At 45.4% G+C, this 12,996-nt stretch overlaps 1 protein-coding gene across 4 annotated transcripts; it reads right to left on the bottom strand.

Annotated features, from left to right (window-relative positions):
• Positions 1–2,972: 2,972 nt before the first annotated feature.
• On the bottom strand, positions 2,973–11,466 carry CIMIP4 (ciliary microtubule inner protein 4). Of its 4 annotated transcripts, none has more exons than XM_083400765.1 (6): positions 11,322–11,466; positions 8,022–8,097; positions 6,545–7,200; positions 5,167–5,317; positions 3,730–3,840; positions 2,973–3,147 (listed from the first exon to the last, which is right to left on the bottom strand). In XM_083400765.1, exons 1-6 carry the CDS (start codon positions 11,328–11,330, stop codon positions 3,056–3,058), a joined length of 1,095 nt encoding a protein of 364 aa, XP_083256891.1. In that variant the 5' UTR covers positions 11,331–11,466; the 3' UTR covers positions 2,973–3,055. The 4 variants fall into 4 exon arrangements, with proteins under 4 accessions (XP_083256891.1, XP_083256892.1, XP_083256890.1 ...); XM_083400766.1 differs by having other exon boundaries at positions 6,545–7,197; XM_083400764.1 differs by having other exon boundaries at positions 10,603–11,409.
• Between the last annotated feature and the right edge of the window lie 1,530 nt (positions 11,467–12,996).

The raw sequence follows: 12,996 nt of genomic DNA, 5'->3' as shown, positions 1-12,996 counted from the left end.
GCATTTATTCTTCCAATTTTGAAACTCCTGTTCAAAAGCAGAAGAGCTTTAGGTTCCAGTCAGTAGGACTTTCCCTTTTTATGAGGATCACATAATGATAAACATCTGTACCTTCTGATGAATGGAAATTATTTATTGACCAGTTTCATCTACTGGCAAAAGTCAACTTGGTGCTGTGAATGCAGAGATGGCTGCTCATTTATTTGCTCATCTGGATATTCTGTAGATATGGTAACAACAGCAGCAGCAGCAACAACAACAACACTATGCTTTATAGTGCGGAGATCAGTGAGAGCCAGCGTGGTGTAGTGGTTAAGAGTGGTGGACTTGTAATCTGGTGAACCGCGTTCGCTTCCCCGCTCCTCCACATGCAGCTGCTGGGTGACCTTGGGCTAGTCACACTTCTCTGAAGTCTCTCAGCCTCACTCACCTCATAGAGTGTTTGTTGTGGGGGAGGAAGGGAAAGGAGAATGTTAGCCGCTTTGAGACTTCTTAAGGGGAGTGAAAGGTGGGATATCAAGTCCAAACTCCTCCTCCTCCTCCTCCTCCTCCCCCCCCTCCTCCTCCTCCTCTTCTTTGCAAGCCAGATCTGGCCTGGCAAGCCACAGGAAGTGGCCCACCAGTTCCCACAGCTATTTCCTGATGTCAGCTTGCTCTCCTAATACCATAGCCTCCTAAAGCTTTAGTTTGCATTCTGCACTCAGCCTCATGGGATCAAATGACTTGGCTGAGCCATAACGGGCAAGCTCTATCTAATTCAGGAATTGTAAACCTGCCCCCCCCCAACCAGATGCTGTTGAATTACAAGTCCCATCACCCTGATCATTGGCCATGCTGGCTGGGGCTGATGGGCCCTGGAGTCCAGCACTGTGAAAATATACAAATAGCCAACCCTGCTAAGCACCATTGGACACTATTCAAATCACATATGTGCCTCATTCCATGACATCCATACTTATACTCAACATAACTTCACCATTACAACTTGGGTCCATCAATTGGAATCTAACATATTTGACTGCACAGCCTGCAACCTGACATATTTTACTGTTTGGGACAGTTATTCAGAAGAGGGAGGTGGCACAGCTGGTTTATTATCTAGAAGGTATTACTTGACCTAGAATCAGCAACCTTGGTCAGTGGCTGCCATTTCAGACAACTCACACTGGTGGCCAAGTGACTCCTTAATGTTCGCCATGTACTGTTGCAACTGGCATGATAAGGTGGTCCTAAATTCCCTTTTCTAGACACCTATTAAAGGTGCAGGAGCTCTGTGTTCTTTTTTCCAACTGGAAAAGCTTGACCTGGGCTACTTCCACCACAACGCTGTAAGCAATCACCCTGAGAATCTAGAGATACTTGAAATACCAACATTTTACATGTGAATGAGGTTGCCGTCCACAAAGCACATACTTATGCTAAGATTATCCATTGATGTTAATGATTGATATGGAGGTTTGTTTAAACAAACAAGGTGCAATGATTATCTCAGGTTTATTGTCCTAGAACAGCAGCCACAATCTACACCAACTAGGAAGTCCAGCCTGGCTTCTTCAAGTTTAAAGGGGATCCAGGGCTGGGGAGTCAGACTCTTTGAATCTGAGCAAAAAGTCCAGGTTTGGCAAAGTTTGCTGACAGTCCTGATTCTTTCATGAAGCAGCTGATGCTCTGCTCTGTGTTCCCGTGTGTGTGTGTGTGTTTACTCTGTAAGAGTACTAGGAAGCAAGATATCTGTAAGGAAATGGAAGCCTTACAAGCTTGCTTCCAGTATTATGAAAGCATGTCCTCCTTCTGAAGTATAATTCTTGAGCTGACTAGTCCAAGAAAGACAGCTTAGTCATTGGCTTAATGGCATGTTTGTTGAATTGGATTCTGTAGCGCCCAGATTCATCAGGAGTTATGCATGGTTGCCCATAAAACTTCCCCTGCATCCTGCTAGCCCAGAGAAGCACCGGTAATGTCCTTAGGGCACTCTTTATTCATTCAAGGTGATGGATGAGGGACCCAAAGACCTCCCCAATGCCCCACAGAACATGATAGCATTGCTCACAAATTTTAGGGTAGAGAGACACAAGTGTTTCACAGCTGATAGATGGATGCGGTAAAAGTTATATGACTATAGGAATGCAATTGGCTTAGTATATTTTATCTGCAGAACAGGGGAAGGAGACATTTTCATACCTATTCTGTCTCCTTGCACCAGTACTTCTCTGGTAGCCCTCCCCACTATACACAGCAAAGGTAAAGGGACCCCTGACCATCAGGTCCAGTAGTGGACGACTCTGGGGTTGCAGTGCTCATCTAGCTTTATTGGCTGAGGGAGCCGGCCTACAGCTTCCGGATCATGTGGTCAGCATGACAAATCCACTTCTGGAGAACCAGAGCAGCGCACAGAAATGCTGTTAACCTTCTCGCCGGAGCGGTACCTATTTATCTACTTGCACTTTGACATGCTTTCGAACTGCTAGGTTGGCAGGAGCAGAGACCGAACAACGGGAGCTCACCCCGTTGCGGGGATTCGGACCGCCGACCTTCTGATCAGCAAGCCCTACGCTCTGTGGTTTAACCCACAGCACCACCCACGTCCCAATACACAGTAAGGTATTCCATATCCCTCCTTACTGTATTTCTGCAAAACTGTATTCACTTTCCTAATTTATGTTTGCTACTGTTTGAAATGGACCCATAGGAAGCTGCCTCATACCTAGCTGGGCAATTGGTCCATTTAGCTTAGTATTGTTTGCAGCGTAGACTCAACACTAATCGGTGGTGGCAGCACTTCAGAGTTTCAGGTCTTTTCCCAGCACCCTGTGGAGATGTTGGGGGATCGTGCTTTGTTCCATTCTTTGAAAAGCTGCACCAGCTCATTTCAAGTGACTATTAAAGATACGCAATCAGGCCAGGCTGACTATTCCCAGGCCAGTCAGATAACCCAACGTTCTGCTTTATCCATATGCAGAGCACATCAAAAATAGAGGCTAGATGGAGGTTTATTCCACTGCTAGGGAGAGCCAGATATTTTTCCAGAAGGTCTTCATCCCTCTTCTGTGCCTTCTTAGGATTTGCCGCCTTTGTTCTTGTCCCCGTATTTTTGTTCCAAAGCTTTTTGAAGGTTAAGGTTTAGCGCATTTTTCTGGAACCACCTCCCTGTTGAGAAACAAACAAATACACACAGTTTGCATGTACATATCTTGTACCTTTTAGCAGGCACCAGGATTAAAGGGCTATCTTTGGGAGGGGCTGGAACAGGGCCAGTAAAGGCAAGAGCTCATGAGGGCATGGAAAGGCTGAGGTGTCTGTGTGCAGTTGATGTACAGTATGAGTAAGCTTTCTCTGCTTCTCTCCCCTTCCCTCTGTGTGTAATGTGGGTATGGACACTATGATGCTAACTAGCCACAGACATGCCCAAAGTGGCAGAACCTTTATCACCGACAGTAATGAGAACAAGATGCCAAAAGATTCCTAGAATATGTGCTCAGTCTTGCAATGTGTGATTTGCAAGCTGTCAACTGGGGGGAATCCAAATATTTAGATTATAATAATACTTTAGGTATTTATATATAGCTCTTTTTCTAAGTGCTCCACTAGCATAATCTCTGTAATCCTCACAAGAACCTTGTAAAACAGGCTGGCACTATTATCCCCCATATTGCAGATCTGATGGAAGATGCCTGAGGCAAGTCCTTTGTTTCTCAGCCATCTTTTCCTTAAAACCGTAGGGTTTCTTACCTAGATCATCAGTTTTTCTTCCATGCCAATGTTTGGGGTCCCGAACTGCCCTCTTTATTACATCTGGGGTATAGGAATCCTTCATCAGGCTTCTGCTTTCCAATGGTCCTCCTGCAAGAAAGGAGATTCACAGAACTCTTACGCCACTTGGACCAGAGTCATCTAGGAGCTGGATCATAGGCCAAGGGGAGCTGGCCCCTACAGGAGACAACAAAGCAGTTTTATGACTTGGGTACCTCAAATTGTGAGAGCTGTCCTGAATCAACAGTCCCATGTTTATACAGGAAGAGGTTCCCAAGGGATTTTAGCCACACATGCCTTGCCCCAGTAGGATGGATTTGGTAGCCTGAACTGCCCAGAAAGCAGAGTGTGGGGAAAGCCTGACTCGAACCCTTCTTGTGCCTTTAGCAGTTTTTCCCATTCTGGTGATAATACAATCACCTGCAATTTGCTGCAGGTCAAAGGTAGTAGGTAATGGAGACAATAAGAACATGGGCAATCTTACATAAAAACCTCAAAGTGATGGAAGTTACTGACTGGATCTGTCCAAAGAATGTGAGAAACAGTCTGGAGTTTTCCTCTGTCAAAGGTTGGTTGGGTTGGATTGTAGTTGTGTGATGGTGTTGTGAGAACTTTGGAATAGGCCCCTTTAAGGTAAAGGTAAAGGTACCCCTGCCCGTACGGGCCAGTCTTGACAGACTCTAGGGTTGTGCGCCCATCTCACTCAAAGAGGCCGAGGGCCAGTGCTGTCCGAAGACACTTCCGGGTCACGTGGCCAGCGTGACATCGCTGCTCTGGCGAGCCAGAGCCGCACACGGAAACACCGTTTACCTTCCCGCTAGTAAGCGGTCCCTATTTATCTACTTGCACCCAAGAGTGCTTTCGAACTGCTAGGTTGGCAGGCGCTGGGACCGAGCAGCGGGAGCGCACCCCGCCGCGGGGATTCGAACCGCCGACCTTTCGATCGGCAAGCCCTAGGCGCTGAGGCTTTAGCCCACAGCGCCACCCGCGTCCCGGCCCCTTTAGCTGTGCCTTAATAGCCCTTAATCTGCAGTGATTAGCGAGTGATAATATTTATCTACCATACCATGAAGCTTTGCCTGCTGGTCTCTGCATATCAGAGTTCTGTTAAAGGCACAAGAGAGACATTACTAGGTAGGTTGGGTTCTTTCCCTGCCTGCTTCCAAGTGCTCCGCCCTCCAAGTCTTCTGTGTTCTTGCTGTGCCTTCTCCTAATATCTTTCCTATTTCACACACAAAGACTTTTCTAAGGAAACTGACCCCGCAAAAGATCTGTTCTATTTTCGCTGCTCATAAGTAGCATGTAAAAGTGGTGTGAATTGTGGGAGATCTGTGAACTCAGCAATCCAAAATCAGTAAATGCCATAACTGGAGTCAGAACAGGCAGTGTGGAGGTAGATCTAGGATGCTCCTTTACCTTGGAAAATGTTGGACCTCAAGTTGTATCCTAGTTCATAATAATCAGCATAAGGTGATGATGCCATAGGATTCTCTAGTGTCTTATATGGCCAGTCACTGAGGCGCTTCTGCCCCTGGATCAGCCCAGCCTCACAGAGAGCACGACGTGCCTGGAAAATACAAGACGATGGAGTCAAATTCCACTTAACTTGGCTAGAACTAAGTTTACCACCCATACATTTTTTTTTATGGATTGCCCATACCGTGCACTTCTCTGGTTCACCAGAAGCGGCTTAGTCATGCTGGCCACATGACCCGGAAGCTGTACGCCGCCTCCCTCGGCCAATAAAGCGAGATGAGCGCCACAACCCCAGAGTCTGCCACAACGGGACCTAATGGTCAGGAGTCCCTTTACCTTTACCTTTACCATACCCTGAACCCCTTTCCATATTAAGTAGAAGATTAATTCAGGGTCTGCTATTGTCTTATGATCTTCATGTCATGATTTTTTTCCTTCATAAAAATGAAATCTCAATAAAGCACAGTCATTTTTTCCTAAATGATGAGCCACAGGTGATGCATTTGTCACTTTGACAGATTACTCTGTGGATTAATCAATATGTCCCCTGATCTATGGCATCAACCCTTGTATCTTTTAAGAAGTAGGGACAGAAGTTTTCCAAAGCTATAATTGTCACTGCGTAACCATGTTCTGTTTTTTAATTTATTGGTTAATGACTGAAATAATATCATGCATTATACTATCATTAGAATACAGTAATTCCTTTACAGCACAACCGTATTCATTTCAATTCAAGAAGTAAGCCCTATGGTCAATGGTTCTTACTCCTGGATAATTGTTTGCTGAATGGCAGCTTTATATATTTTGCATTGCTGCTTATAGCTACCATGCTACTAATAGCATTCCAATTTAGAACCATGTTACTAATAGTGCTTCTCAGGGCGGTTTTTTTCAGCTGGAACTCAATTCTGGCACCTCTCAGGTGGGTGCCATTGCTATTATAAGAGAACAAGGGACATGGTGAGTCCTGACACCTCTTTTTCTAGAAAAATAGCATTGCTGCTACTTCTCTACTGCTGAACTTACTATAGCTGCTGATATGAGAGTTACAAGTCTAATGAGTAGCATTGCTGCTGCTACTGCTACTACTGCTAATACAATGTATGACTCAACCTGTGGGTCCCCAGATGTTGTTGGACTACAACTCCCATCATCCCTGAGCTCTGGCCTTGCTAGCTAGGGGTGATGGGAGTTGTAGTTCGACAACATCTGAGGACCCACAGGTTGAGAAAGGCTGACAGATATTTCCAGTTTAAAAAAGTGTTGGGCATTCCTAGCTAACCCTCTTCAAAGACAAGACCATTGCCTTCTTTACCTGCTCCTCAGAGACCAGCTTCTCCACCATAGATGTGCCAAACTTAGCCTTGATATTAGGAGGTATTATTAGGCTGTTTTTCTTCTCCTGGAGGGCCTTTCCCTCTGCTTTGACATCTTGCCCACTTGATGCTAATGACTCTTTGGCACTCATGACATCCTGGGCTTCTTTCATGTCTTCACAGCTGCCCTTTACGTTCTTTCGGGGAGATGCGTGCAGTCGGGTCACTATAGGCCGGTATTGCCTACCTGTTAGTTCATCTGAATTACCGTGGCCATCTTCCATTTCTTCTTGGCTAGACTTAGCTGACAGCCTGGAACCTCCAGGTTTCCCCTTTGGGTGATGATGATTCCCTATTCCCTTGGAAGTGGTACCGTCCAGGCTGTCTTTCCTCCCTGCAGCTGTGTGAATGCAGAGGGCAGAGGGAGTTTTAGACCTGAGGGTCTGTTTGTTGTGGTTTCTAGTTTGGATATGCTGTGTGGATGGTGATGCCTCAGGCAGGACTGGGGGTTCGCCCATAGCTGTTCTGTTCTCAGGGTTCTTGGAGTTCATTGAGGAGGTCCTGCTGGAGCACCTTGAGGGGGGTCTTTTGTTGTTGGACTGTTCCCCAGTCAAGTTGTAGGTGGCCTGTTCCTTGTTTCCATATCCAGGCACTTCTAGAAGACAGTAAGAAAAGTATAACTCACAGCAAAATGTTGTAGCATAGCCTCAGCTTCTCACAGAAGTGCTTCTGTTCTGGTTGCCAGGCAATAGGGAAGCTCGGCGGGGGCGTGGCTTGCTGCCCAAATACGGCCGCGCCAGTCATCCCCGCCATTGCACACACATTTTCTTCTTGTGTCCATGTGTCTTTATTCCCCAAGCGGGGATCGGGTCCTCGAATCACAACAAAGTATAACAGATATAAAATATGTATAAAAAAGAGATCTGTTGGAACTAAACATAAAGGGGGGTGATTTCCATACCACAGTTGAAGATAATAAATGAATAATTATCCTGTACTTTATTACTCTAGTACATTATTAAAAGACTCCATTTCTCAATAAACACACTATCTTCTTGTCTGCCCTCTCTGGTTCTTACACCATATATGTAAGCTTAACCATGTAGACTATGTTCCAGATTTTAGTTATCCGTTCTCTCAAGGATGGTATTCTCAGATGTTGTGGGACTCCAGTTCCCATCGGCGCCAGTTAAGGGTGCTGTAACTTGTAGTCTAGCAACATTTCTAAGGCCAAAGGTTCCCCATACCTGACCTAGAATCTTGCATCAGCAAAGCATCGTCCTCTAAATGCCTGAAAACATAGGTAAGTTTTAACTTGGAAATGGAATCCCAGACCCGTGGCTGCCACATTTAGGTCCAGGAGGAGAGAATTCCTTAGGCAAGGTGTCACAATGCAGGAGGAGCCAAGCCCGTATAACAAGTGTATCTATAATAGCTTGCATAAGGCATTTGAGAAGATTTCAAAGTATCTTCTACCTGTTGGACCACCGGCCATTCTGGTTTCATGGTATGCGGCGGCAGGAATTGGGAAGGCCGTCGTGTCCATGGGCACCTGTTCCAAAGAGAAGTAAAGAGTGGATTATCTCAGCAGTCTTTGCAGCAGCCTGTAATATATCATCTGTCCAGCACAAAGGGGAAATGGAGAGGGAAAGTGGATTTGGTGAAATCATGGCTAAATTGACACTAGAACAAAAACATCCAACTCAATTCATTTTCTTGATCGCTACACTTTATCTGCTGTCCTGTAGATGTCTCCAGATATACACATTGGATGTACAAATTGGATGTAACTCTAATATAATTATATCTTATGAAAATAATAGACTGTGTATAATCTGCTTCATTACATTGGCATTGTGTCTTGTTATTACATTAAATAATAATACACTGTACAAAGCTTCAGGTTTGAAAGTGGATAGAATTTGGGGTTTAGAGTCTCTTAGCCAGTCTCTGTAGCTCTGCCTTTAAGGGCAGCTTGAGCTAGGGATCGATGAATTTGAATTCCCCTCTGCTTTTTTGTTTTTACAGACTTATTTTCAGTTCTCCACATTTCCAAATCAGTTTTCAATTTTTTAAAAAAGTCCTTACAAAAATTCATCAGCATTCTAGTGCAAATTTCTCCCAATATTCACATTTTTATATGTAGCTTTGCCTTATACATGCACACATACAGTATATGCAAATAATTTCCAAATATAATGCATTTTTGTCTATCTAGTGTATGCATTTTTTTGCGCATTACTTGGCCAGAGAACTGCACTACAAAATTCAGACAAGTGCAACTTTCAAAGGATGGCTGTGTTTTGGCTCATATAGTGTTCCGGGAAATGTAAATATGGTGGTTTGTCTTTAAATGCAAATAAAGCCAAGTTTGTTTTTCATTCCTTGATCTGGTATTAATTTCATAGTTTAGTATTTGTTGCTCATTTCCATGCTGTTTGCTTCCAGTAATAATCCATTTGCAAATAACATTGAGATGTGCTCTAACCTTGTGTTATATTCTGCTATATTTTGGGAATTAGCTTTTACATCTGAAAGGTTAAATATAATGTGGAAACTCCTTTTTTCTTCTTTTCCTTTTTAAGGAAACTCACAGTTAAGGGGAACACTAGGGAAATGGAATAAACTGCCATGTGAATGCAGCCATGGTTGCTTTGACAATTTTTAAATTTGAAAAAAGAGAGAGAGGGAATATTGGAATTTAGAAAGTCTCAAGAATCTGTCAGGTATTCTTTAACTGTAATTCAAGCACTGTAGGGGAGATTGGACTAGATGACCCTCTGGGTCCCTTCCAACTCCACAGTTCTGATGGAAGGCACTTCGCACCACTGAGGTCACCTGATACTCAAGCGACAGCAGAGTGTAACCCTATCAAGAGCAGGCAACCTCCCATCCATCTGCTCTAGGGAACCGCCCACTGACAGTGCCTCAGTCGTATCTGGCTTGAGCTTCAGTTTCTTGGCTCTCATCCAGTCCATTACAAAGGCAAGACAACTTCTACACAACTTCTTCACACTTCTCCAGGTGTGTTTATATATATGCTAGCTGCTGGTCAAAATCAGAATGTACTTATGACCTTGTCCACAGCATCACAATCTAAAATACAATAATGTCACAAAAAGACAGGGAAACTGAAAGGGAAGAAGAAAGATTTGGAAAGGAAAAATAAATAAATTACAGAATAGAATTATTAACCTAGGAATAGAAAGAAATAGAAATTACATAGTACAGCAATACTGGAACACACTGGATAAAAGGCTTGCCCTTAAAAATTTCTTAAGCGTGAGGCAACAAGGAGGGCAGCGAAATATTTAAAGGGAGTGATTTCCCCACACATGTCATGAGAGGGAAAGCACAAAGATGAAATATTATACATAGAAATGGAGGTTTAATAATACCTGTTGATTAGTGATTTGAGATTATGAGTTTCACATATATTTGTTGCACATATATGAAGGTATTAAGTCACCTTAGTTGGCCACAAGACAACTCTCCGCAGTCCTTAACACCTTTATTGTTACCTTCATAATAATGACAATATGATATGAAAATTAGCTGTGGCCCTCCAGCTCCTGGTTTTCCTCTGGGACTGGCAGATCCCTTGTCTCGGTGCTTAATAGATGCATCCCATTTTAAATGGTTGCATAGACCAGACTTTTTCTCTCTCCATTTTTGTTGACCTTTGGCTTCCACAACTGAACCTGTCGCAGATTCTGGACACCTAATTTTGCTGTCTGCTTTACTAGAGCAATAAACACCAAGAGTAGCAAGGCCCACAATGCTGCTTTCTGGGCCTGGAGCGAAACCCTTCTATTCCCAGTCAATCCTGAGGCTGGTCTGATTCCTTCTCCGCTCAGGTATGTACTTGCCACATTCCGATTATTACAGGAATCTGATGGCATCGGAAGGTGGCAAGAGACAGCTGTGGTCCTTGAACATCCCAACCCTCCTTTCCCTCTCTCCAAATCACCACCTAGACTTCCATTCTTGGTTCCCAATAAAGATCCTGAGAAAGTTGTGCTAGATGAGCCTGACCAGCCCCCGCATTATTTTTCACCTGAGTCACATCCTCCATTTTGCTGGCATTTCTTGGGCAGGAAGACATGAGGCTGCTGTCCCGTTGGAGCAGGTTAGTACCAATCTCCTCCAGCTGTTGTAGATACTGGAGTACAGGGCTAACTTCTTTCGACTGGTGGACTGAGGGATCAACCTTTTCCTCAAGCTGCGGAAGTTGGTGGTGCAAGGCAGCAAACTCTTCAGGATGCTGTAGGTATCGTAGCACAGGGCTAACCTCCTCAGGCTCATGTATGTAATGGAGCAAGGGACTAGCCATCTTTGGCTCCGGTTCGTGCTGGAGCAAGGGGCTAACCTCCTCGAGCTCCTTCTGGCACTGTAGCAAGCCACTAGGCTCCTGAGGCTGGAGATATTGCCTGGCCAGTTTCACGAAACCTCTGGCTGGGAACAGCACAACTATTAGAATAAATGAGCTATATATGTGCCAGGCATGTCCCAATGTGGCCAACCAGATATGGCTCCAAATCAGTTGCCAGAAGTGGCCAAGGACAGCCTCACATGCCTGCCACATGTGGCCTGGACTGGTATCAAGAAAACAGCAAGGCTCACTGCATTGACTGGTGCTTAAATACCCAAGACTCTTTGTGTAGGTCATAGGGCATCTGAACAGTGTGTGCCTCCTTGCCTGCCTGCCTGGGAGGGGTTATTGTTGTCTCTGAGGGTGCCCAGAAGTTAAGTCCTCCTCATAAACGTGTGCCTCACCTCTTCCATGATCTCAACTGAGGTGCCAAAGTAGTTCTGGTGAATCAAGCAGATCCTTGCCAAGTCTAGAAGTGTCGACAAAGAGGTGGAACTATGAGAAGTCGCCAAGGACAGTTGCTAAGAAACCATCCCCATCTGTGAGCTGTAGTTGTCATGGGAACCAAGTAAACACAGGGACCAGCTGAGAGTTATCTTCAATGCCTTAACTTACTAAGTGGGATTGGGCCACGGTTTCTTAGCCTTTGCCATAAAATGATAACTTTTAGGAGATAATTTTGGCCTGTCTTTCCAAGAGTTGCAAGTTATTTCATGTACCTCAGTTAGCTCCTCAGGACACATCCAGATGCAATACAGACAATTGATGAATGGCTCTCATGATGTGTGTGTGTGTGTGTGTGTGTGTGTGTAAAGCAGCCATGCTGGATTGCATTAGAGCAGTGGTGTTTGGGAGAGACTTAACCTTCTCCCCACTCGAAATTGTCCCCTGCTTCTGAAGTTACCATGAGATTCCCTAAGGACAAAACATGTACAGCTATTGAGCATGCCTTTATTCTACAATGAGGCTTTTTAGGGGAGGGGTGCTTTTCATCCGGGTTCTATCCCCTGGCCCTGCTGCCCTGATCCAATTCACCTATCTCTCATTGTCAGGGCTGGCTCCGGGTCCCAGCTCACCAAGGACCAACGCTAGCCGATAGTACAGTATCAAAGTCTTTATTGAAGAATAGTCTCCATTTACAAGTCTCAGCGTCCCAGCCCTACGTCTGGACTTTAGACCGGCGAAGCTCTGTCTGGATCTCCACCCCCCGTGCACCAGTTCAAGACTCTAATCTTACTCCACCTCTTCCTTCTCTCTCTCTTCCTCTGGGTCTTACTACCCCCCGGGGTCTCATTCCTCCTGGACTCTTCCGACGCGGAGCTAGACCCCTCTGACTCCTCCCCCTCTCTTCGGCGGGCTTTAGGACCTGGCTCCTTACCCGGGCTGCCCACCTTGCCGCCCTCCTGTACATTTGAACTTGGCGCGCGCGCGCGTTTTACTTTCCGGATGACCGTTTCCTCGCTCCCTGACGAGGGTGTGGCCACTCCTGCCTCACGTTCTCCCTCTGCCTGCGCGCTCCCTGATCCCGATGCCTTGGACTCCTCCCCCCTACTGCACCCTGGGGGGGACGCTGGTCCGGATTTCCAGCTGCTACTCTCTGAGTCCCCTTCTTCCCGAGGTGTCCCCCTGGGCACTCCCCTTGCCCTGACCATGGGGGCCCCTTTCTGTGAATCCTCCGAGTCACTGGAGAGACTCAGAGATCTTGGACTACTGTCGCCGCTGACATTTCCTTCCGACTCCTCCCCCTCGCTCTCTGTTTCTTCCCTCTCCAGTGACTCTGCTCCTGAACCCCTGACACTCATGAATGCTTTAAAAGGAAAGGATTAGAAGATTCAGTCACCTGCCCCCAATCTCAAACACACTATATGGAAGTCAAATACAGCTCCAAATCTGGTCTTCAAGCATTCTGGTACCTCTCGAGTGTGCATGCATGGTGTCAGAATTGTGCCATTCCGGCTACATAAGCTACAGTACTCACACAGCTGAATATCAGAAATAGCCTGATATTTGATAAAACTTGAATAGATTGGACTATGGGCAACTTTAAATAACTGAGATGTGTGTGTCAGATGACTGTTG

This window comes from Podarcis tiliguerta (genome assembly GCF_965153285.1).
Source record: "Podarcis tiliguerta genome assembly, chromosome: 10".
In the NCBI taxonomy this organism is placed as follows: domain Eukaryota; kingdom Metazoa; phylum Chordata; class Lepidosauria; order Squamata; family Lacertidae; genus Podarcis; species Podarcis tiliguerta.
Note: the sequence above shows the minus strand (reverse complement) of the source record. Positions and strands in the feature narration are given on the sequence as shown.

Bases quoted from the DNA above. Each gene is read 5' to 3' on its own strand.
- CIMIP4 (XM_083400764.1), bottom strand. From the start codon at position 11,214: ATGACCTACACAAAGAGTCTTGGGTATTTAAGCACCAGTCAATGCAGT. The intron at 7,201-8,021 runs GTAGAAGATACT...ACTGTCTTCTAG, and splicing joins AATGGCCGGTGGTCCAACAG to AAGTGCCTGGATATGGAAAC. The intron at 3,841-5,166 runs GTAAAGGAGCAT...CCTTTCTTGCAG, and splicing joins GAGGTCCAACATTTTCCAAG to GAGGACCATTGGAAAGCAGA.